The sequence below is a fragment of the Stegodyphus dumicola genome, chromosome 10, assembly GCF_044657685.1.
Source record: "Stegodyphus dumicola isolate Sdum_Otavi_A_Nest chromosome 10, ASM4465768v1".
Taxonomy (NCBI): Eukaryota; Metazoa; Arthropoda; class Arachnida; order Araneae; family Eresidae; genus Stegodyphus; species Stegodyphus dumicola.
Genome location: NC_140777.1, coordinates 53,652,182 through 53,679,713, shown reverse-complemented (window position 1 = coordinate 53,679,713; position 27,532 = coordinate 53,652,182). Strand labels below are relative to the sequence as shown.

General features: G+C 33.4%; 1 protein-coding gene across 1 annotated transcript; it reads right to left on the bottom strand.

The window, feature by feature from the left end:
- Positions 1-18,255: 18,255 nt before the first annotated feature.
- Positions 18,256-27,291, bottom strand: LOC146994966 (uncharacterized). Its single transcript, XM_085824930.1, has one exon. It carries the CDS (start codon positions 26,953-26,955, stop codon positions 24,646-24,648), a length of 2,310 nt encoding a protein of 769 aa, XP_085681056.1. The 5' UTR covers positions 26,956-27,291; the 3' UTR covers positions 18,256-24,645.
- Between the last annotated feature and the right edge of the window lie 241 nt (positions 27,292-27,532).

The window sequence follows — 27,532 nt, the reverse complement described above, 5'->3', positions numbered from 1 at the left end:
TGGAAAAACCGTGAATCCGGAATCGCCGAAGTCCCAACGAGTCCGGATTAAAGACTTTTGACTGTATAACAAAACTTGTCATAAGTGATGTTTTCAAAAGTGGTAATAGCAATGGATGTCTTATTTAATAGGAAATGCAAATAAGTTCCTATAAGAATATAATAGTAGCTTAAGACACAATAACACGCCGAATAAATACTAATTCAGAAGTCAAACAACAAAAATCAACGTTATATTTAAAAAATTTTCACAGGACTAGTTTCGATGGTTTTACCGAACCATCATCTTCAGCTGCAAAACCGCAAATGAACAAGATAGGAAATAATGTTTAGATAAGATAAGAAAGCCTGGACAAGAATAAGCAAGTGGCGCCATCTGTTGGCGAAACCAGAACTAAAACATAATTTCTCTAAAAGCCGAAGGCAAATTTGGATTGGAATTAGGATCGTTAACTAGAACAGAAAGATTTTTATGAATGTGAAATGCCTCTAGAAAATCCAGTTCTCCAATGGAAGATGTTTTTTGAATAATTTTGGCAGCAGAAAAATTGAAAGTGTGATTTTCGGACCAACAATGCTGAGCAACAGAAGACTTCTGTGTTTCCTTTTTTCTAACATATGCCTCATGTTCTTTGACGCGAAATTTTAAGGCTCTCTTAGTTTGGCCAATGTAAATTAAACCACACTGGCTAGGAATCCTATAAATACCCCAGGAATTCATATCCGGAATGGGGTCCTTGAGTATAGAAGTTGGAATTTTATTGATGGGAGAGTAAACAACCCGAAAGTTAAATTTCTGCAAAATATGTGCAACTTTATAGCTAATTGATGGAAAGAAGGGAATGACAACAGAATTTTATAATCTCCTAAAATAAGAGTGTGGCTTTTAGTGTGTTGAGATGAGAATTTTTTAACTGCTTGGTTAATAATGTTGGGTGAAAAGCCCCTGTCAATAGCTATTGCGGTTTTGCAGCTGAAGATGATGGTTCGGTAAAACCATCGAAACTAGTCCTGTGAAAATTTTTTAAATATAACGCTGATTTTTGTTGTTTGACTTCTGAATTAATAGTAGCTTATTAATTCCTTTAGAGTTGATCGATTGTCTACACTTTACGGTGCCATCATATCACTCTACTTTCAATTAGAATAATAATATTGTTTAGGTCGATTTGCTGTCCTTAACAGAAGGTATTTTGCCTTCTTGTCGCTTTGTATTCTTTACTTTAGTACGCGATTTGAGAATATCATCATTTGCTTTTGAAGAACTCTTTTTTGTAATACACTCTTTTGAAAAGAATCGAAACACCAAGAAGTGCTATCCTGACGAAATTTGGTATGCAAAAACATCTTGATCGAAAATGCAAATGATCAAAGTTTCAAGGCAAATGTACAGGAATTGTGATCATAGGGCGCATTTCTAGTGCACAATTCGCAAAGTAAAAAACCAGTACAACTAAACGACTTCGAACGTGGTTGCATGAAGCTGGGTGGCTATACCGAGTAGTAGGCCGCCACCTGCAGCGTAAAGACACTGCTGTGCAAAGATGTTGGCAACAATGGTTGCTACAGGAAAATTGCCGACGAATTGAAAGCTCTGGAAGGCCAAGGAGCGCAAATGCGAGGCAAGATAGGATGATTTTTTGCCTGCCTCGAACATTCTCGACGGTATCATTGTCGACTATTCAACACAGTACAGCCACATCTATACCACCAGTGGGGCGCTTGTCTGAGGTTGCGTTATGCTCACAGAGGCCTTTAAAACGTTTGCCTTTGACCCACAACAACGGCGCAGTCATCTGGAGTTATGTCGCAACCGATCATCATGGCTGCCATCAGACTGGCATCGTATAGTGTTCAGAGATGAATCCCGCTTCACTCTTGAAGCAGATGACCACCGTGTTCGTGTCTGGAGAGGACGGGACCAGCGGTCCCATCCAGCCTTTGTTTTACAAAGGCATGCAGCCATAACCCCTGGTGTGATAGTGTGGGGTGCTATTTCTTATGACAGCAGGTCATTTTTAGTCATTCTCCATACATCTTTAAAAGCTCAACTATATGTTTATACCATCCTGCGGCCGGTTGCATTATCTTTCATGGCACATCATCCTGGGGCTATTTTCCAACAAGATAATGCCAGGCCACATACCGATCGCATATCTCTGGACTGTGTCCGTGCGGTTGATACTCCTCCTTGGCCAGCAAGGTCATCAGACCTTTCACCAATCAAGCATGTCTGGAATGTGGTAGGCCGCCAGATTCGGGCACGACAAAATATCGCAAATCTGGAGCGACAACTGATGAATGTGTCGCAGGATGACATTAGGAACCTCTACCACTCCTTGCCTCGACGAATTCAAGCATGCATTGTCGCCAGGGGCAGTTTGACCAATTACTAATTTGAACACTCAATGGGAATGATTGTGAGCGTGAACAGGTACTATGACCTTGATTTTTTTAATCATTTTATTATCTGTGTATGAGCTGTACACGTACTTAATTCCATCAAAAACAACCTTCCTTCATGGTGCTTCGATTTTTTTTTGCAAAAGAGTGCATTATTTGTGAAATTCAGTCATCGACGAATTCAGTCATCGACGAATTCATGAAATGGCAAATTCCATAAAGGAGACATTTATTAAAAAAATAAAACACGGTGAGTGTTTCGCATTGCAATTGGCTGACAGTACTGATATAACGAACTACCTTGAAACTTTCTTCAGTTATTAGTTTACATATGTTTCAAAAAGGATAAGCGAATTGCCGAAGAGTATTTATATTTTGAATCTCTTCATGGTAGAGCAACTGCAGATAGCAAGAGATGGGCAATGAACATGAAACGCTTTTATTATATTCCGAAGTAAGGTGGTTATCTTGAGGCAAAGTTTTAAATTGTCTTTCCGAACTTGCTCAGAAATTTAAATTTTCTATGATTCAAAATCCTGGATTGCAAAAGTGTTTATCTAGCAAATTATGTTTGGTGCGTTTAACATATTTAGCTGATGTTTTTGGAAAGTTAAATGATTACAAGGACAAAGTGTAAGTTTGTTTACCATTAGAGATAAAATAATAAACACAATGATAAAAAGAAAAAACTCAAGCGAATAATCAACGAATTAAATAATAATTTAAGCTTTTTACCACTTTTAGAAAGTTTTCTAAGTGAAAATAATTTTAAAATTAAAGAAAAATTAGCATCCGGCATTACAAATCATTGTTTTTCATTCATAAATAATTTCAACATGTATTTTCCGGAAGATTACAAAAAAGGAAATTGGATTAGAAATCCATTTTATTCAAATGTACCTGAAATTTTATCTCGTGAAGAAAAAGGACAATTGTTTTGAGCTCCATGATTTATATTTGTTAACGATATTCAACAGCCGTTGTGTTCCTTTTTAGACATACTTTGTTTTTGTAGTTTGGCAACGGTAAGAAAGATTAGGATACTGCTATATTACAGCGTCACGTGATTTTTGCGCAAAATAATTCTAGTGGTTAAACGCACTCTTCGCAAGCGTACTTATTTGAACGCTTTTACGCTGGGAACGTAAAAGCGCGTACGCCAGCTACATTTCGAGCGTACTCGTGTGGGCGGGCCTTTAGACGACCCAGGCGAACGCAGTTCGCTAAAGCGGGCTCCCGCGCGGGTGCGCTATCCCAGAATAACATGTGAGGGCGATTTTCGAATTTTTGATTCACCATAGCATTAGTAGTTCCTGAAATAGGAGAAAAACATGACATGGCAAAAGAAACAAAACATAAGATGAAGGATGGGCTGGAAAAATAATGTGCCCAAGCAGAAATACATAACTGAAGTAAAATTTCTGGAAGTAAGTCGCCGAGGGCAAGTTATCCGCCACCACCATACAGTAGCTGCAGTACTCCGGAAAGAACGATAGAGAACGAGGTGGGCGGAGCAAAGGAGAGTGCTCAGGTGGTCACTTACCCAAGTCCTGTCCCTGCTTCCTGATTTTTCGGCGCTAACGCCGCAACAAGGCTTCATGATCATGGAGAAACATGAGATGTACGGTGATAGTTTAATCACTTGCAAGTTGAAAAATGTTCATTAAAATAAAGAGTTTCTCAGGATTGCTAGGGGCGGCTTGTAGATGTTGATGGTTTTCTTTGAAAGCTGTAATAAACTTTCTAATGCAGTTATCACTAAAAATTTCTTGCATCTGCTTGAACACATTCATAAGGTCCAACATAAGTTTAAAATCACCTTCTTTCACAGGTTGGCCAATATCTTGCATCTGTTGGGGCTAGGTAGCATCAGTATCATTAGGAGTTTGCAGCACAGGGGTAATTTGTGATTTAGCCGCATCAGCATAACTTACGCCTGGTCTTGCTTGCGAAGGACGAGGATTTTTCGTAAACTTCAGGAAATACTCGCAACCACGATAGGAACTAACATGTTTTTTTGAACAGTTACTGCAGGTGGGTTCATCAGTCTTCTTAAGATCACACTCCGCAGAGATATGGTTTTTGGCACATTTCACACATTTGGGAGGGAGTTTGCAGCTATCAGATGAGTGTCCAATTTTTTGGTAGTTATAACATTGATACACGGAGTATCTTGGTTTATACTTCTCAACCTGCACGGCAAAACGAAGGAGTCGCTGGATATCGTAGACTTCGTCTATATTCAGAGTATGAAGCAGTTGTACTAGGAAAATAGGCAGGGGGGCTTTGGTACGGAAATTTCTGAGCCGTGCAATTTTATGCACATGAAAGTTCAAATCTGACAGAGCTTGCTTGATTTTGTCGACATCAGTATTAACGGGCAGTCCTTTGATCACAATTTTTCTGGGTCTGTCATTTTTGTGTTTCACCAGGAAGAATCCAATGGAACGTTGATTTAAGTTCACAATTAAGTTGTAATCTTGCAACGTTTCAGAAATAACACGAAGACACTCGAAGTGGAGTTTACCTATAAACTTGGCTTCAGTGTTTTCACTAATGTCCGTAAGAATTTGGTGGTGCTCATCCTTAGTATTTATCATAACATGGGGTACGTTGTTCAGGCTATTAGCGGGAGTAGGTTTTTCAGTAGTCATTGCCGATAACGGCAGTATTCGTATCCATGTTTTCTTCGCTCGCTAGAGCATTAAATTGGTTGCTTATCTCCGGTTGTGAAACAGGTTCAGGGCTCTTGAGGCGTGCAAACTTCTTCGGCGTAATGAACTCGCTTTTCTTATCAGTATCCGTAGCTTTACAGGTTTCTTCAATAACAGGGAGGGGAATAGCAGGAAATGATTTCTTGCGTTTGCGGAATAAACATGCTTCGGGGTGGCCTAAACTCGCTAAGTAAGTCTCACATTTTCTTTTGATTGAGGCGATATCCTCCTTGAATTTATTTCTGATATTAACAGTTTCCACAAGTCCAGAATCCACTAGATCGATGTAATAGGGGGTGAATTTCTTAATCAGGGGGATCGCAGCATTCAGGTAATCACGAGCTTCCTTAACGAGAGGTATGGCTTGGACTGCAGCTTCATAGTCCATGGCGTCGTGAATAGTGAAGGTACGACAGAGGGGTAGCAGTAGCTCACATCCATAGCTGATTCCATTAGAGAGTGTTAGATTGGTAGGGAATATCACAAGTCCACTTTCAGATATGCGTAGGCTTGATTCTGGTCGTTTAACCTTTTCCAGGAAAAAACGAATAACTTGTTTTACCTCGTGGCAACCTTTAGGGTTAGCTTTCCGGTTATATAGTCGTCGTCTCAATTCTACTCTTATCCGTGCGTTTTCAATTTCGATTTTAGATATTTGATATCTTTCACGTAAGTCATTGTTTTAGTCGATCCATCAGGAAGAGTTACATCAGTAATCCCATTGGTTCAGCGGTTAGGATGATTTGCCTAAGCTCATCCAGTTTGTAGTTGCGCATGTAATAGAACGTTTCAAGTTGGATGACATCATGTAAGGACAGATGTGTCGAGAACTCGTAAGGGTTTGCCCTAAAAGTTTCTTACACAACGTTATGCACAGTCGCACCTACTCATATATTTACGACGGCATTATGCTTTAGTGGACTAATTTCAGCATCTTTGTTTAAATGCTTGAACTTTCACGAAGGAATGATTTTTCTGACTTGCCACCTGTGCTTCTTTGTTTTTTCGTCCCCAGGACGCGGCACACAAGACAGTGTGCTTTTGATTGAAAAAAAAAAATAAAGTAAGAGCTCAAGAGCCAAGATATCTACTGGTGAATTACTCTTTGTAGTAGAGGCCAGACTTTTAATTTACGATCCAGATCCAAATTTTTAATTTCACTGCGACACAAAATAAAATACCTTGTTATTGAAGAAACAATCATTTTAGCATAAATTTGTACGATCAGTAATTTGGCTCCGATCGTTGATCTGACGCCAATCTGACGAATCATTATTGGGTTTTCATCCGCAGAGAACCAAGGAGGTTAGAATATTCTAACCTCCTTGCAGAGAACCCGTTGGCACTTCGGGAAAGAACCCGTTGGCGCCGTTGCATTTTTACTCGCCTAGCTCGCGGTTCATCCAAAGAATCATCGACGATGAGCCGAGCCGTAAACGTGATTTTTAGTGCATGTAAATTCAAGTTAGCAGACAAAACAATATATTAAGCATATGGTAGTAAAAATTCACAGATAATAAGCATGTAGATGTAAAACTAACCGGTTAAATGTGATATACGATAATGAATTTGTATTAAATTCAAGTTAGCTCAGAAAAGAATATATTAAGGATAAGACACTATATCAGCATTTATAACGGAATTAAAAATTCATTTAAAAAATATAAATTAGTATTAATCTACTGAAATTAACCGGTTAAACGTGATATACGAAAAAAATGTGTCTTAAATTCCAGTTAACACAGAAAACAATATATTCCTTACACCAGCAGTGGTTTGCTAATTTTGATGACCATGGTGATACATCAAACTATTCAGTCATCTTAAATAATCAATAATATTTTTTATTTCAATTTAATCATCTATTTTTGTCACACCTGCCATCATCTGAAAGGTTATTGTTAGAAAAGCATTAATAATATATTATCTTGTTAAAATTTTACGCCATAAAAATTGATTTATTCTCATAATTTTAGATGACAATAACCAATATAAAAATAAAAGCATTACTTAATTATTTAAAATGCACATGCACATTTTTGCGGCCTGCGAAAACAAATTATTTTAGAGGTTGGAAACCTCATGGTTCTTAGAGCTGTTAATAATTCAGAACACTACGTGAACAGCCGTGTTACAAATTAGCATTCACCCCTCCCGCGTATTTTCTTCCTTTCATCCCGAACCGAGAACCGGCATCTATCTACGAAAATATTTCTATCTATTCGTTGTTAAAAAATTCAGTAAAAATAATAAAAAATAAGAGAAGAATAATATAAATCTGCAAATGCGAACAACGACAGTGATAATTCAGCAAAATTAACGCAAGAGGAATGGTTGCTAACTTCGAACAAGCAAATACAGTCAAAAGTCGCTAATTCGGACACCCATAATCCGGACCTCAAAGCTAAAATCGCCGCTTTTATGCATGCGCAGAGGCGTTTATGCGTGCGCGCAAGACCTTTACGACTGCGCATATGCGTACGTTTTCGCTTGCGCGTTTAATGTATAACGGACGGTATAAGCTAAAATTATCTAATTATCTATTTCAGTTAATGTTGATGATTGCATTGTTCCTTAATCTTCGAATTGGATCCGGCTTATTATTTTTTGCAGACTGTAAGAGCAATTTTATAAAAGTAAGCTTGAACTTTCGATTATGTCAAATAGAATTTCCGATGCTGCAGCTCCCAAAGAATCTACAAAACGAAAGTATGTTTCGATGTCCATCAAACAAAAAGTGGAATTGCTACAAAAAATGGCATACCCTTTGTTTATCTAACCGTTCCGAAATCTGTTTATCAATTTCACGCTGCTCTGCGCGGCGCGCAATGAACTGGAAGATTACGCTTGGCGATGATTACAGATTTCAGTCGCGCTAAAAAATGTTGACGATGAAAAATTTACCAAAAATTTCTTTCCATATGCTAAAAATAGATTTTATTGATGATACTCATAGACCCAAAGATTACATTTAGATCATAAATACTTCATTATTTCATAAATCACGATTTCATATTTTTAATTTTATCATTTCTACATGCCATCTTACTAGATTTAAACTGATGATCTATCATCCGGAAAAATCCCAATCGCCGAAGAGTCCAGATTTCGGACTTTGTACTGTATAAAAGTCCCTATTGATAAGAGAATTTTAAATCCATTTCTTTTCTAACAATCATTTTGTTATAACTCTCTTGTAGCTGCTTTTGGGATAATTAAATAACCCAGAATATTCCAAGAATGCAAATTACTTCACGTTTAATGTTTCTGTAAAGAAAACTTGGAGCAGATATTCGTGAATGGAGGATCCTGTTTAACATTTTGAAGGGGGGGGGGGAAACAGCAATTTCACTATCATTAAAAAATAGTAGGACCTATCAGAAAAAACATTAATATTTAATGAATTTGGTTCAGAGAAACAGTGAATCTGATTTATTGAAGATCTATTATATGTGAATTCTTCATCCTTCAGCTCTGCATATAATGAATTCAAGCGCTATAGTTGATCATGTAGAAATAAAATATAATGTCCAACTGGTTATTAAGTTTTTTTTGAAAAATTGCTCATATTTATGTTACATACGAGAGAAACCATGAAAATATCCATAGAGCCAGTTTATTTTGTAACTACGATGAAGTTACTTAAGCTCCATGACTTCAGACACTGGGAAATTGGTGAACAGCACAACTAGGAAATGAAAATAAAATTTTATAGGTTTTTAAGATTCAGTTTGGATTAAAATGGAAAGCCTTGGCATTGTTAAAATACATTACAGTCGAACGTCTTTAATCCGGACTCGTCGGTTCCGGATTATAGATCATCAGTTTAAATCTGGTAAGATGGCATGCAGAAATTATAAAATTAAAAATATGAAACCGTAATTTATGAAATAAAGAACAATTATGATCTAAAGGGTATCAAAATTTACAAAAAAAGAAAGCTTAATATTTATTTGTTTACTTTATTAAACATTTCTTTCAATGTAAGTTGTTTAAGTTGCTTCGTTTTTTATGTGATAATACTTTCTTTCTCTTTAAATCTATAAACAGACATAATTTCTTCTTCAGTTAAAAAGTTCCGCTGTTCAAGTACTATAATTGTTGTGTCGAGAATACCGACTAATTTATTAATCGAAATTTTTTCGTTTTCAATAACCTTTGTGTAACTTTCTTCACTATCGGAAGCGAATTATAAAGATGAGGAATTTGATTTAAATCATATCAAAGACGGAGTACATCGAGATGAAATACTATATTTAATAAGGAATTATAAGCCAAATAATATAAAAACATCTGCCCTGAAGGTAAGGATAGTGCTGACAGATCAACTTTCAATTCATTGTGCGCCGCGACGTTTCCTCCGCCCGCAGAGCAGCGTGAAATTGATAAACAGATTTCGGAATGGTTAGAGAAACAAAGGATATGCCTTTATCCATTTTTTGCAGCAATTCCACTTTTTGTTTGATGGACATCGAAACATACTTTCGCTTTGTAGATCATTCGGCAGCTCCAGCATCGGAAATTCTATTTGACATAATCAAAAGTTCAAGCTTACTCTTATAAAATTGCTCTAACAGTCTGCAAAAAATAATAAGCCGGATCCAATTCAAAGATTAAGGAACAACGCAATCTGCAACATTAACTGAAATAGATAATTTTAGCTTAGCTTATACCGTCCGTTATACATCAAACGCGCATGCGTGAACGCATTATGCGCTGACGGATGCGCAGAAAGTTTGTAGCTTTGAGGTCCGGATTATAGATCATTCCGGTTTATGGACGTCCGGATTAACGACTTTTGAAGGGGACGAACAGCAATTCCACCATCATTAAAAAATAGTAGTACCTATCAGAAAAAACATTAATATTTAATGATATGGTTGAGAGAAACAGTGAATCTGATTTATTGAAGATCTATTATATGTGAATTGTTCATCCTTCAGCTCTGCATATAATGAATTCAAGAGCTATAGTTGATCATGTGGAAATAAAATATAATGTCCAACTGGTTATTAATTTTTCTGAAAAATTGCTCATATTTATGATACATACGAGAAAAACCATTAAATATCCATAGAGCCAGTTTATTTTGTAACTACAATGAAGTTACTTAAGCTCCATGACGTCAGACACTTGGAAATTGGTGAACAGCACAACTAGGAAATGAAAAGAAAATTTTATAGATTTTTAAGATTCAGTTTGGATTAAAATGAAAAGCCTTGGCATTGTTAAAATACATTATAAGGTATTTCTCCCACCTTCTTCGCATGCCTTCATGGTCTGCATGCTGGGCATGTATTCCAGAGGTCCGCTGTTTGATTCCCGGCGAAGGCGTTGCTAATTTTTCATCTTACCTGCTTCCAAAAAATACCTAATGTCTCTACAGTGGTGCCCGAACTAAAAGGGTGGTGGATGATGATTCTCCCTACCCAGGATTTCGCAATTGGGTCCCCTAAAAATCCCAGTTGCCCTTCAAAAGAGGGAGTATATAAGGTATCTCTTCCATCTTCTTCGCATGCCTTCGTGGTGTGGTGGTCTGCATGCTGGATACAGTCAAACGTCATTAATTCGGACACCCATAATCCAGAATGATCTATAATCCGGATCTCAAAGCTAAAAACTTTCTGCGCATGCGCCGCGTTGACACATGCGCATAGGCGTTTACGCATGCGCGTAAGACCTTTACGACTGCGCATATGCGTGTGTGCAAGTGCAGAATACGTTTTCGCGTGCGCATTTAATGTATAACGGATGGTATAAGCTAAAATTATCTAATTATCTCTTTCAGCTAATGTTGATGATTGCGTTGTTCCTTAATCTTCGAATTGGATGGTGATTATTATTTTTTGCAGACTGTAAGACCAATTTTATAAAATTACTTTTATAAAATTAGTTTACACTTGAACTTTCAATTATGTCAAATAGAATTTCTGATGCTGGAGCTCCCAAAGGATCCACAAAACGAAAGTATGTTTCGACGTCCATCAAACAAAATGTGGAATTGCTGCAAAAAATGGATAAAGACATGAAGAAGGTGACAGAGAGGTTAGTGAAAACGAAACATTTTCAATTGACAAGTTAGTCGGTATTCTCGGCACAGCAATTACGGGACTTGAACAACGGAACTTTGTAACTGAACAAGAAAGTATGTCTGTTTATAGAATTAAAGAGAAAGTAATATCACATAAAACGAAGCAACTTAAACAACTTACATTGAAAGAAATGTTTAATAAAGTAAACAAATAAATATTAAGCTTTTTTTTTTGGTAAACTTTGATACCCTTTAGATCATAATTGTTCTTTATTTCATAAATTACGGTTTCATATTTTTAATTTTAGAATTTCTAAATGCCATCTTACGAGATTTAAACTGATGATCTATAATCCGGAATCGCCGAAGTCCCGACGAGTCCGGATTAACGACTTTTGACTGTACTTATTCCAAAGGTCCGCAGTTCGATTCTGGGTAAAGGCGTTGCTAATTTTTTATGTTGCCTGCTTCCAAAAAATACCTTATGTCTTTACAACATAAGTGACAATGGTTTCTGGTATTTAGTAAACTTACTGTATCTTAATAGACAGAACATTAAGATATACTGCTACAATGCCCATTAATGTATTTTTTATATTTATTTATTTACATGGAAGAGTAAGTTACAACTATTATTTATTCATTGCTATTATATAAATACGTATTTTATTTTAATATTAAGATACTTAGTATTCTTCAGTGTCATTATATTAATACTTGTACATAGTGGGGAAAGATGATGAAGAAACCATTAGATATAAGGAATGATAGAAATAATACTTTTTATAGCAATCCAGGATGCAGTTTAGTAGAGTAATAATTAACATTTCACTTTTTTAAAAAAATATATATATATGGTCATATTATGAACAAAAAGTTGTAAATCTAGATGAGATGTTTTAACAGCATCATACTTTTCGCAGAACTATGTTTGTTGACATGTACAAGTAGAAACAATAAAAATGAATTTTTTACACACTTAAAAATACATATGCATTAAAAAAATATATCAATTAATATCAATATATATCAATTATTATCTCAAAATGCATACGATATTTAAAAATTAAATAATTTTAGAATCTACTATACTTATTATGTTAATTTTTATTTACTTTTGTCTATTATAGTTTTATGTGTATCAGCGAAGAATTTTTAAAGCTTAACTTCTCACTCATTTTCCTATATGTACACACAGAGTGAAATTTTTTTTCCCAGCTCATTTCATATAGAAATAAAAAGTGAATTCCCATTTTACTTTATTAAACATGCATACGACATTGAGAAAAGTGTACTTGTGTAAAGAAATACATATTTCCAGATTTTTTTTTTTTTTTTTTACCTAAATTACTTTGACATACAAGATGTAACACATTAGATAATTGCTACATAAATGAAGAAGTACTAGAAACTTTTCTTTTTAGTTATTAAATTACTAGAAGAAAAAGTATTTAGAAACTGCCAAAGCTTCTGAATATTGTATTTTAAATCTAAGTTTTATGGTTTAACTGCCAACATGTTACAAATCAAATATGAACTGAATAATTCATTTAAACACAACTAAACTCTTTCTGTAAATTTATTACGAAATTTTTAAATAATCAAAATATTTTCTAGAGGGTACTTTAAAAAACCAGCCTGTTATCACTGGAAAATGCAGATTAAATTATGAAAGTCATTATTATTTTCATCTTGCATTCTACAAATGAGAATAAAAAATTTATGATCTGTTTGTTCTCTTGGAAGAATAAAATAACTCCAACTACTAGCTGAATAAACATACGCAATTAAAAAGCTCAAAGATTTAATGATTTTTAGTGAAAATGTTGATGGCATATATGTTAAAAAATTTGGTACTTTTCCGTTTTGCGGGCGCAAACGATAAAGTCGCCAATAATGGTACAACTGATGCCAAACGGAATATCTTCGCTGGTAACCTTTTACACCTCCTTTTCAAAAGAAGTTGCAGCCATTTCTTACCAGATTGATTGTTTCTTTGGCTAAAGTGCAGAATCACCTACTTCTTTATTTGGCACTTTTTACAAGAGTAAGAATTGGATTTTTGTCAATTTTCTTTGACTTTTTAAGTGAAAATAGGTCGATAATTCATGGATAAAGTCAAGGAAGTGCACAATGCCATTTTCGTGCAATTCTGGGATGCTTTTTTAAGTGAAAACAGGTCGATGTTCACATGGATATCGAGTTAGTGCAATTCTTAAAAAACACGCCAAGCAGTGAGCGATTCTGCACTTTCCCCTTTTCTTTCAATACTGGCATACAATTACACAAAATATTTACAAAGATAATTCAATTTTATGCCCTAAGATCATTCGCAGTAATTAAGTCAATTAGATGCAATCACACCGCTCACCCGAAGGCAAAAATCAAGGGTTAAAGTCATCAATTCTAATGAGAATGCACTATGGAAGTAAAGCACTATGGTTTTACATAATTTCTGAGTAAGCTATTCATACGAATTGAAATAATTCTTTCATTTAAACTTGTATTCCAAATTAAGATTTAACTTGAAATTAATGTAGATAATTACCGCGAGAATGACCGTTTTTTTGTTTTATATTTTTGTAGCGTAGTGTACGTGAGATGAGATCACTTGAGGGTCACGTGATACGCCGGTGAATCAGGATGTTGAACCATGATAGCATAGTAAATTCTTAATGTCTTTCTACAAATTTATTGTCTTTATGTATTGGCTTTTTACAAAATTATAAACCATATCAAAATGTTTATGCCTTCAAAATAAAATGTTCTTAGAATTAACATTTGTTAAAATTATACTGTATACTGTATGTTGTTGCCAACAAAGTCTGCTTGGCGAGATTTGAGGCGGCGAAACGGAAAAGTAACAAAAATTTTGTGCATATATTTTCACATATCAATGGAAAATTAATCTATAATAACGAGGGAAGGGGAGCTTATTTATCCATTATGAAATCATCTGTTCATTCACTTAATATCAAACATGTAATATGGATGATCAACATTTTATTCCAGAAAAATAATTTAAAAATAAGTTATTTATTAGGTACAGCAACTACTCATCTTTATGATATGCAATAAATTGAAATACTACATATGATTATAAAGAAAAAAAATATATTTTAAATATAGCATTAAAATATACTTTATTTTAATATAAAAGGAGGCTCACGGAAAAGCAGTCTCGCTAACAATATGATAAGATGAATTTAGCATGTATTTTTAATTTTTATTGCAGAAGTAAAACATTTTCCTTTAGCTAAACCAATAAGAAAACTGGACAATTGGAGTAAGAAAACTAGTGGAGACGTAATTTGGCTAAGAACTGAAGCAGAAAAAAGAAAATGACATTAAAAAATAAAGCATTAGGAGGTCGAACACCAAATTTTAACTAAGTTACCATAAAACCAAAGATTCACTGATACTGTTTCTTTTTAATATGAATGTGCACAGGAGTGAACAGGAAGGCAAAATAATACTGAAATACTGTATTATTTACCAAGTCACTGGACAATCAGGAAACAGCTACAATGTCCAAAGATGGAAGCACCAACATTGAAAGACAGACTACTTTTTTTAGAGCCATTTCATAATTTTATTACCATTCTGAACCTATCAGGGATTTTTAACTCTTAAACTGATAAATGTGGATAGGCAAAAGGACGACAGTCTACATAAACATACAAACAAATAAATAAATAATTTACACATTCAAGCAAAATTTATGATTTCTGAAATTCTGTTATCCTTTGGAGTAATATGTTATAAATAGGCTCTGAGATACCAACCTCTGTATTGATAAATCTTCTTTCTAAACAGCTTTTGATATGCCACATTTTTGTTCATACCACATAAAAATGGCCCTGTGTATTTTTTCTTTGAGCATTCTGCCAAATAAAAAGCTTCCCCATAGAGTATGATTTACTGCCAATAATGGATGAGCATGATGTTACACACGCATAAGATCTTCACTTTGGTTTTATGCAAGTCTCATTAATTCGCAATAAGGCAGTTTTATTTTCAGGGTGAAGGATACAAATTAACAGCCATTTCTCTTATATTTTGAGAAAAATGACTAAAATTTAGGACATGCTTTGAATATTACAGTAAGCTAGTGGGCACGTTTCAGATAATCGGCCCTTGGCGGTTTTTGGATTTCAAAAATGTGCCAAGCACATATCATAAAATTTCAGTTATATGTAGAAATAATTTATAAGCAAATAAATCTTTATCATTTGGCCAATCTCAATTCAACAAACGGTACTTTTCCGTTTCGCCGGCGCAAATCTCGCCAAGCAGACTTTATTGGCGACAACATACAGTATACACATAAAAAATATTACAAAAATGTTAGGTCTAAGAATTCTTTTTTTGAATGTATAAACCTATTAATATTGCTTACAATTTTATAAAAAGCCAATAAATAAAGGCAATAAATTTGCAAAAGAACATTAATTTAAGAATTTACTATGGTTCAACATCCTGATTCGCCGGTTCATATCACGTGACCCCAAGCGATCTCATCTCACGTAAACTACTCTACAAAAATATAATGCTCTCAGTAATTATCTACATTAATTTCAAGTTAAATCTTAATTTGGAAGACAAGTTTAAATGCAAGAAATATTTCAGTTCGTACGAATAGCTTACTCAGAAATTATGTAAAACTGCAGTGCTTTACTTCGCTAATGCATTCTCATTAGAATCGATGAATTTAACCCTTGACTTTACCTTTTCTATATTTTCGGCTTCGGGCAAGTGCTGTCATTGCATCCTAATTGACTTAAATTTCGAAAATGGCCTTAGACATAAAACTGAACTATCTGATAAAAATTCTATGTAATTATATGCCAGTAATGAAAGAAACAATCAATCTGATAAGAAAAAGCTGCGACTTGTTTTGAAAATGAGGCGTAAAAGGTTACCAGCGAGAATATTCCGTTTGGCATCGGTTGTAACATTATTGGCGACTTTATCGCTTGCGCCGGCAAAACGGAAAAGTACCCAACAAACTAATTGTCATAACCTTTTTTAGTTTTCTTTATTCTGCAGATAATCAAAACCATTATTAAAGAGCGATTACTGTACATGATTGTTAAGAAATACATATATCACATTTGCATTCTTCAACTTTGCTACTTTTTAACTTTAATAAGTTAATATTTAAGTACTAAAATAGAATACAGTTATATCTCTGAAATTATGTGATAGGTGCAACTAATGAAAGTTCTGACGTCAGATTCCCAGTAGTCAGGATGTTATTTATTGTTATTGGGATCAGTTTCAGAAATGTACATATGTATGCATGTGTATGCACATACACACACATGCGTACATCCATATATACATAATTCTGAATGTCTTGATAACAGAAGAATACCTATTTATTTTGCATACAAAACAATACATATGAATTTAAGTTAAAAAGAATCAGTGGCTAAAAATGCACTTGTTTAAAAATAATATACATTTCATAAGAATTTAATAAATTTTCTCATTCGTATAAAGCTAATTTAAATTATGAAAATTTAAGGTACTATATGGTTCCGAGGGTCGTAAAAAAATTGCAGCGAAAATGTATGCGCAAAAGAGCCAAATCTAGCAAATTCGCCCATTTAACAGCGTGCCAAATCTAGCGTACGCGCTGATTTCAGATTGCGTAAGTTTATATAGTTCTATATTTCTTAAGACACCATTGAAATACTAGTTTAATTTTTAAATCCTTTTTTGATTTAATTTTTTTTTTTTTTTTGATATGCTATGGATTTAACAATTTGGGAATTGCCCATGACGAAAAGCTGGCAATAGAATTTAAAAAAAAAAAAATCCTAAAAAAATCCTAGAGTTGCACAAAAATGGCACTGCGCACACTCTTGACTTTATCTATGTACACATCAACCTATTTTCACTTAAAAAATAAAAGAAAATTGACAAAAATTCAATGGTTTTTACTCTTGTAAAAAGCGGCAAACAAATATGTGAGCGATTCTGCACTTTACCGAGAATATTTTCAAAGAAAAGGCATCATTCATTATAGAAAATTATGTTTGAGCACCCAACGAGATGAAATTATGCTTTAGTGATATGTCGGTAGCGAAATAGCGATGCAGGCATCCATTCAGTTATGTTTAGCAATTTTTATATAAATTATAATAATGATCTGAAATAGTTATTTACTCTTATGCTTCCATTGAGTCATGTTTAGCCATTTTCAAATAAATTATAATACTAAAAAATATTATATGAAATGAACCTTTCATCTAAATTAAAACATCAATCTTAGATAGTTATTTACTATTATACTTCCTTTCTTGCCGCAATTATTTTTGGCAGCATTGGCATCAACAATAGTTTGGTGATTTTTTACGGCCCTCGAAACCGAATAGTACCAACATTAATTATTGCTGCAAACTATTTTTCAGAATATATAATTCCATTAACTTTTTTTGAACCAAAGAATAAAGGTAACAGCACTGTGTATAACAATTTAGAACAACTGCATTATTAACACAATTAATAACTGAAGTGCTATTTTGAAGAAAAGTATGAGTTTTTTAGAACAATTAGCATAAATTACTAGACTCTGATGCTACTTATTTTATTAAAGCTAATTTTTATGTATAGACACAGGTTTTGTTCACCAGCATTTTATGAATTATTCACAATTTCAAATTCAAATTAACTACAGGTATAAATGTGTGAAATAAAATAAGCAGCCTTATTAAAGCAGACAGAGCCTTGCAATATTTAAAAGTTATATGTTACAAAATTGGCAATTCAATCAGCTTATTTTGTTATGGTGGCCACTTTAATATACAACTGTCACCTGTATATATTCTAATATATTTTAGGAGCATTAAGCTTAAATAAAAAGTTGTATTTTACCTTTCTGGTCCTTCCTTCCTACATAAAATTAGCATTTGAGGTAGGAAACGTCATGTAGCTATTTTATTTTACAAAAGGTAAATAGAGCTTTATTTTTTCAATTGCAATTAACTCCCGATAACGATTTACGAAAATATGTACTAATTATGATTTGCGATATGTTTTTTTGTCATGTAACTACCTTATTTTACAAAAGGTAGAAATAAATAGACTAGGAAACGTAGAATAACTAGAATAGAGCTTTATTTTTTTCAATTGAAATAAACTCCCGATAACGATTTGCAAAAACATGAACTAATTATGATTAGCGATTTTCCAACTCTATTTTGTCTTACCGTAACGTTCCCTAAATTTATGTAAACAGAAAATATCCCTTTTTGTTCTTCAGGAAAATTCCCTGAGTGGGTTGCAGGGTTACCATAATCTGGCACACATGCACTCTCTTCCAAAATGAAAACTGCCAGCTAGTGCATCAATTATTAATTATCTATTAATAATATTACAGTAAGCAGTCTATTTGTATTTGCATTTTTAAAATTACATGATCCTGATATACTCAAAGCATTGACACTTCAGGATTCAACAAAAAGGCACAATAAATGCATTGCACAACCATATGATACAACTCGGATTCATATTTCAGTGAATTTATTTGGCTCCAAGTCACAAAAAAGATTAGATTTTATTGCTATATGTATCTTAAATGTCATTAGGAATTTTTGGACACTGGGAATTAATGAAACAAATTTAAATTTATTTTGTTTGATAGTTAATCTCATATTTATTAAAGTTTTTTTATAACCTGTATCAGTTATGTGTATCTATATCTAAAGCGCCATCTTTTTCTTTAAAATTTTGCTGGAATGAGGTGAGATATCTGCTAAATTTCAACGTCAGCAGAAAAAGACACAAGTATCCTAAAAATTTAAAAATATGCCCTCCTAACTAATAGAATAACAAAATATTAATGCTTGTGATATGGAAAGCTACTCTATGTTTCACAAAACTGACAAGCAAATGCTTTGAAAAACTTAAGCTTAACTCTGTCTAGGGTCCAACATCACATCCTCAGTGAATTATTGATTATTTTAATATTCACTTTTATGAAAAATTAAGTCATAAAAATATATGGGTAGTTTATAGTTTTTTATGTCACATACAATACTTGAAAATGAATGTTTATTAACAGATATTTACAGTGAACTTTTTATTACATCTTTACTCGAATTTTGTAAATAAGATTTTTTTAAATATTAACGAATGTTTAATTTACTTCGTTCTGATAAAAGTATGAATTTGTTTTCATATATTTTAATTCAGTCTATATTTTAGGGATTACCTCTTGGATTATCGCCAAGTTGTTGTTTCGTTTATGGTAACCTCAGTAGCTGAATGTTATGGAAACCCTTTAATGCATGATTTTGACTGATGGGAAAATACTTGTAAGGGCTTACTTCAGTATGGATGTTGGTTAGGAAGTACATTGCTTATTTTGTGCTGTACACCATAAAATGCCTGCTGGTGGTACGATTTACACCTGAAGTTTCAGTACACTTTGGAACGACTGAAAAAGAAAACAGGAAGATTTAAATGGCTTCGTTCACTTCTTGGTAAATTACAAAGGGAGATTTAAGGATTTCGAAACCAGAGCTCATATCAAAACTATGGAACGTATGTGGGGTGTAATAAAAAGTGATTTTTAAAAAAAATGCTACCCTCAGTTTGCAGGATATTTTTATGACGGCAATATACAGATTCTAGTTTAGATAATTTTAAATAGTTTTTGGATGCTGTTAAGGAATTCTGTGTGTCAAACATATTGAAGAAACAGAAATTTTTAAATAAGGTAAGTTGATGTTTCCTTTTTGTACTGCATAGATTAGGTAACATGTCTGTCCATTCTTATGTTATTTCTTTGTTTGATTTAAAATGCAGTTTATTGAGATTATATATTTTTTGTTTTAATTATGTTTTGGGCACCTTTTTACTGGGGAGGGCATTGGACATAAAGAGGAATGGTGCCAAAAAGTCATCAATTTTTGCCACAGGATTTCACAAACAGTCAAAGCCACCTGTTAAACTAATAATCTGTGTTTATATACATAAGAAGAGTAATCAGGAAAGGAAATCCTGATACATGTGTTAACATACTCATAATCCTTGGAAATAATGCAAAGAAAAATTTCAGGTCATTGGGCAAAGGCAACATCCTTAGCAAAAATACTTTTTTATAACAAATTTAAATTCTGTTGTTGACTTAATAGTTGAAAATATAGTTTGAGAAAGACAAGATAAAATTAGGGTACTAAGTATTAGTGCAATCACCTGACACATTTTGGCAATTTTTAAAGGAAGAGTCTGATGACTTCCTTGTACAGCCTATTAAATTACACACATTTTTTTGCTGCACTTTATAATTTAAACATATTTCCTCAAATTACTATAACTTAATTAATTGATACCTCAAGGTAACTTGAAAATGACATAAAATTACAAATTTTGAAATTAAATATCATGCTTAATTTTTCTCATATGGGAGTCAAACTTCTTGCATTTTTATTTTCTCATAACCAGTACTATTAAAATTTGCCCAGAATATAAGTACAGGAACCAGAAGATCTCTTGAAAAATTATATTTTGTTATTCATCATCCAAAATTAATTATTTTTTGGAAAACCTGAATATTTATCATTTAAAGTACATGACTATGACCAACAATTGAAAAAATAAAGGCCGGATAAGGGGAATGGTATGTACATATATGAATATACTGCCGGTTGCAATAAAAAAGGGAGGGGCACAATTAGTTGTTATACTGTTGCATTTATGAAATTTCAATGTTCTATGGCTAATCATTTTTGAGCTCTACAAGACACTAAGTTACATACAGACGTCACGAAAAAGTCCTTTATTCTGTCTGTATTTACAGACATCAAGGAAAAACAGTTAAAAATGGATATTTCCAAAATTTTTGGTGATTACTATACCTCTTTTGCAAAGAATTATTTATTACATGCATAGTTTGTATTTTAATTAAGTATTTATCTCTAATTAAACCTACTTGTGATTACTAAAATATAGAGTAATCAATAAATATATTTACAATCCTTGTTTATTTTTCATTGGTTAAAATTTAGCAATGATTGCTTTAAGAACAGATATGTGACAAATTTTTCCTTTAGTTATTCTACAACTGTATTCTTACAGAAAATTTATTTCAGATTCTTACATGGCAAGTAAATTTCATATACAGTAATTTTAAAATTGAATTTAAAATAAAATATCATGATTTGACTATGAAAATCACTGCAAGTTTGAATATAAGCAGAACATGCATAAAAATGGCAGCACTGCTTATTAAAACAGAAGAATTGTTACGCTCATGAGAATTTGAAAATTCTGGTGACTTATACTAAGTGGTTGCACTAACATATAAGTACCAAAAGCAGAAGTTAAAAAGAAAGTGCACATGACTGCACCAAAAACTGAGGGTAATTATATATGACTGCAATCACCTTAGCAAATTTTCAGAATGTGCAAAACTTTGGCAATCATGCTCATAACAATCCTTTCTTCAACACAACGCTGCCATTTCTGGAAGCATTCTTTTTGTTGTATTCCAAAGGCTTTTATAAAAAAATTGTGATATTTTATGTATTAATTTTAAAATATATACTTATGAAATTTGGGTTTTCATCCGCAGAGAACCCGTTGGCGCCGTTGCATTTTTACTCGCCAAGCTTGAGCTAAGCCGTAAGCGTAATATTTTGTAAACGTTGTTTTTAGTGTATGTAAATTCACGTTAGCAGACAATGTAGTAAAAATTCACAGATAATAAGTATGTAGATGTAAAACTAACAGGTTAAATGTGATATACGAAAATAAATTTGTATTAAATTCAAGTTAGCACAGAAAACAATGTATTAAACATAACGGGATGTAAAAATTCATTTAAAAAATAACAACTAGTATTCTTATACATACGTTTACATTATACTTATATGTATTTCCTTTAATTCATATAGAATACTAATATTTCTATTACAAGTGTCTTTTTTTATTATTAAGTACTTTGCCTGTTAATTGATGTATTTCGGTAAGAGCCATGCCCATGTAATAAATTAATGAATGCATGACCTATCCATTTTACGTAGATTTCAGTATTTGGTACTTTTCCGTTTTGCCGGCGCAAGCGATAAAGTTGCCAATAATGGTACAACCGATGCCAAACGGAATATTCTCGCTGGTAACCTTTTACGCCTCATTTTCAAAACAAGTCGCAGCTTTTTCTTATCAGATTGATTGTTTTTTTCAATACTGGCATATAATTGCATAGAATTTTTATCAGATAGTTCAGCTTTATGTCTAAGACCATTTTCGGTAATTAAGTCAATTAGAATGCAATCACTGTGCTTACCTGAAGCCGAAAATATAGAAAAGGTAAAGTCAAGGGTTAAATTCAATTCTAATGAGAATGCATTAGCGAAGTAAAGCACTGCAGTTTTACATAATTTCTGAGTAAGCTATTCGTACGAATTGAAATATTTCTTGCATATAAACTTGTGTTCCAAATTAAGATTTAACTTGAAATTAATGTAGATAATTACTGAGAGCATTAGAATTTTGTAGAGTAGTTTGCGTGAGATGAGATCGCTTGGGGTCACGTGATATGAACCGGCGAATCAGGATGGTGAACCATGAAAGCATAGTAAATTCTTAAATTAATGTTTTTTTACAAATTTATTGTCTTTTTATAAAATTTTAAGCGATATTAAAATGTTTATGTCTTCAAAAAAAGAATTCTTAGAACTAACATTTTTTAAATATTTTTTATGTGTATACTGTATGTTGTCGCCAATAAAGTCTGCTTGGCGAGATTTGCGCCGGCGAAACGGAAAAGTACCCAGTATTTTTTTTTCCAAGTTACTTGCGTACAGCTTAAAGCATTTTACGTTGAAACAAATACCTGTCCTTTTTCATAATATATTTCATAATACAAATAACCTTCAACAGTAATCAAATTTTCTTCAGTAGCATTGTTAATAAAACTAGAACTTTATACATTTTAAAATTATTATAGGGGTTGGAAACCTCATGGTTCTGCGTGCTTACAGCAGTTAATAATTAAGAACATAACTGAACAGCCATGTTACAAATTAGCATTCAACCCTCCCTCCATATTTTCTTCCTTTGATCCCGAACTGACGAGCCGAGAACCGGCATCTTTAGACGAAAACTTCTTTAATTATGCGAAAATATTTCTATCTATTCGTTGTTAAAAAATTCAGAAAAAATAATAATAAATAAGAGAAGAATATAAATCTCCAAATGCGAACAACGACAACCTTCGCAAAAGCGAATAGGATGAAGTTGCTAGGTTACCAGGTTTGAACTATTATCGCCAAAGTTGGCGATGTTTACATTTACCGGGTTTTCTGCGGAAGTGCTTCCTGAAATTTACAGCGGTGGCAAAATGCAATGAAGTTTCCTCAGGAAAACAAAATTTTGATGCAAAATCTCTAAAGAGAGGAATGAGGAGATATGTCTGGCAGACAGCTGTTGCTATCGACATCTATGCAATACTGAAACTCTGGGATGGTTTAATCCTAGTATCCGGTGCACACGGGATTTGGCTACTTTTGGCGACGTTATGATGAGCAGTAAAAACCGGACATTGCGATGAGTAGTTAACGGGTCATTCAAAGAAAATATATAGTTAAACATAGCATATACTATGTATATAGTATATATACTATGTTATATACACACATAGTATATAGTGTATAGTATATATATAGACGTTCTTTGGATCATTTTTGGTGTTGGCGATAATTTTCAAAGTCGCGCCAAGGCTGCACCGTATACTAGGATTTTACCCTCTGGAATTCTCTGATGTTTTTTTAAATGCAAATGGATTGCTAAGCACTTGAGAAGAATAGCACAAAAAATTACAGAAAGATTTGGAGAAAAATGCGTGGTGTTTTATTTGTGCAAAATAAGAATTGCACATACACGGTATCCATGTACACGCTGACCTATTTTCACTTAAAAAAACGGTAAAATCCTAGTATACGTTGCAGCCTTGGTGCAGTTTTGAAAATTATCGCCAACACCAAAAATGACCCAAAGAACGTCTATGTATATACTATACACCATATATATATTCTTTGGATGATCCGTTTACTACTCATCGTGTATGTCCCGTTTTTATTGCTCATCAGAAAAATCGCCAAAAGTAGCCAAGTCCCGTGTGCACCGGATACTAGGATTAAACCTAAAAAAACATCCCAGAATTGCACAAAAATAGCATTGCGCACACTCTTGACTTTATCCATGTACACTGCTAAAGTCCTAGCTAGTAACCTTTATCGCCTTACCAAAATGTCGCCAAACTACCTGTTACCATATTCCAAAGATCAACCCAAAGATTAGCCAAATTTGCATTTTAAATTACTAAGGTGTGTTACATGGGTATCTAAAAAAAGTTGCGAAAACCACCAACTTACACTAGATAAATAACTTTATCTTTTCATCTATTAAAAATTGCCAAAATGTGCCCAAGGTGACATTAATGCATAAGCACCAAATTGAATACCATAATTAAAATAAAATGAAACTAAGCAGTAGCAACTTCTGTTTCACTGCATTCAACTTGATCTGAAGAATTAGAAATAAAAATTAACTGTTCCTGTTGCATAGGCAGCTGGGAATTTTCAAGGTTTTGTATAATAACTGGCAAAGAATCTGTTTGTACAACACTATACTCATGATCAACAGCAGAGTTTTGGTCTCCTACATTAGGTATAATATAATACTGACTTCCAATATCTCCATTACAGATATTTGAGCTGTAACACTGAAAAACTTCACCTGTTGGCAAAATAACTTCCTGTACCTGCAAATTAGAACTGTCTATAGTAACAGGAAAATTATTTTTTCCCATATTTTCAGTTTTGTCCGATATATGTTCATTCTGTAAACTGCAGTCATTTTGAAGAGTCTGAGTAATGTGATCAGATGGAACATTTTCAGGTATAGCTTCATTATTTTTAATATTATTGTCATTATTAAGTTTTTTTATGGCATCACTTGTTTCTTGCTGCTCGGGCTGTTCATTAAGAACATTAGCAGCTGATGGCACAGATAGAACAGCTTCACAAGTTTCTGTTTCACAGTTACCTCCTTCACTATTGTCTTTAGCTTCATCTTCTGAATCATTTTCATCAAAATCGAAATCAGATGAGCTATCTTCATCATCAGGATTTGTACTATTATCGTTTTTCTTCTGAAACTTAAGCTCAGGATGCTTTTTCATAAATCGTTTAACTGTACCTAAGCAAGGAAGTTTAAAAAAATCTGCTTTTTTAAAATATTCATATGCATATGGGGCTTTCTTACACCATATAGCGCACTGAGACAAAGTGGAATCCGACCATCGCATTTTTGATTTGCCAGAATAGCCACGTATTTGCTCTAAAATATATGTTGCAGATGGATCTCCTTTACTAGCGCTTTTTCGTATAGTTTTTAGTCTTTTCATGAAAGAATAAGATAACTGCCTTTCCTGTACTATGCATCGATCTTCTAATTCTTCAATTTTTTTGGTTAAAGAGGTTATTTTGTATTTTAAAGACGCTATCTGTCTTGATTTTTGCTTCAATTGTGATAAATATTTTGGTTTATCCATGAAACAATGACTCAAGGGAACATTTGTTGTCATTAATACAGGGGCTTTTGCAATACATGTTGAATAATTGTCAGTCATACTGGCATCTGCACTTTTATTATATGCATCAGAGTTTTTTTCACCACTTTCATTTAAAACAATACTACCTGCAGACTCTTCTTTGTTTGTTTTACTTTCTATTATCTGGATATCTTCGTCTTCCATTATTTTAAGATCAGCACAAGATTCTTTACATATATGTGTGTCAACTAAATGACCCAAGACATGCTGAACAGTAGGTGCTTTTTCTGAAGGTTCTTTTTGGATTTTTTCAGTTGGACTTTGAATGTTTGTTACTGAATATGAAGGTACTGATGTTTTTGAAGCTTGTTCATTCTGCTGCAGCGATGGGTTTTGAATACCTTCAATAAGTTGTGGAAGATAATCACTCGGCTTACCGGTTGCTAATTTCTGGTCCATTGTAAACTGCAGTACAGTATTTCCAGAAGGAGTTTGCTTTTTATTTACTTTAATGATGTCGGGATTGATTTTAAGAAATGTATTAGGTCCTATTTCAATGAGATCACTTCCACCATATTTTTCTCTTCTTCGAGGTCTTTTAGGCAATATTTTTACATTATGTTTTGCATCATACAACCGCTTATCCCCAATGTTTGTTCTTGCAGACTGATCACATTTAATCCCCATAGCTGAGTTATTCTTGTTCACGGAAGTTTCACATGAAGTTATCTGTTTTGTAAATGAAGTATTATGGCACACATTTTGTTTTGAATTATTGAAAACTGATATAACATGTTTAGAACAGCTTGTGGCGTTCTGATTAATTTTCTGAAAATTATCTGCGTTATTGTACAGATTAGCTATACGTGTATCATTCAAATTTGTCTGTATATTCTCTACAGGTTTGTTTACTTTAACAATTAATGGAGACTTTTGAACTGAACTACTGTGATCTTCAGCTCCTGCATTCGGCCCAAAGTATTTGAAACCGAAAACAGTTGGAATACATCGTGGTTTAAGAGCATCAGAATCAGGTTTGAAATCCGTCTGAAGAAAATGCTTACTACATATCACAGCATTTGCGCGAGGAAACCACATAGGTTTTGCTTTAACAGCATTATTTATTTGTTTGATCCATTTCGCAGCGAAATTCGGATCAGACGGAAATTCATGAAACGTGACTGACGAATCAAGGTTCCAGCTGTCACTTCGGCACTGTGGTACACAACAGATCACCATTTTAAACACTACGGCGGAAGACTTTACCCAAAACAGCGACACACGTAGTTCAGTTAATGAAATCTAGGTGGGTCTCATCTAAAGTGCTCAATTTCTTCAGAGCGTAAATCCTAGGAAAACAATAGAAATAGTTCTCAGATATTAAGAAATTAACATTCGGTTAACAATACCTAATTTGATTCAATAAAGAAATTCAAACCATATCAAAACGCTTTATCATAGAAAATTCAACACTAGAGGGCGATATACACATAACAAGACGAATACATCTCCAAGATGTCAGAGGTATAAACTTTTTCTCATGATAATTGATAATAAATTTTAAGTATTTGTAGCCAATGGTTATGAACCATAGAAGAGGACAAATTTGTCCAACGTGATTACTGTGTTTGGTTAAATGACGTAATTAATGCTTCTTGAACATACCTCTAAGTTTATAACAGTAAATCTACCTAGAATTAAAATTTGAAATTGAAAGAAAAAAAATTAAAAATTAAATCAGTATGTTCAATAATTAGTCAAGCAACAGTAAATTATCTGAAACGATCAACAAGAAATTTTTAACTTAGTTGTGGCA

What these genes read in the sequence shown, in the direction of transcription:
- LOC146994966 (XM_085824930.1), bottom strand. Translation starts at nt 26,955, where the DNA reads ATGGTGATCTGTTGTGTACCACAGTGCCGAAGTGACAGCTGGAACCTT.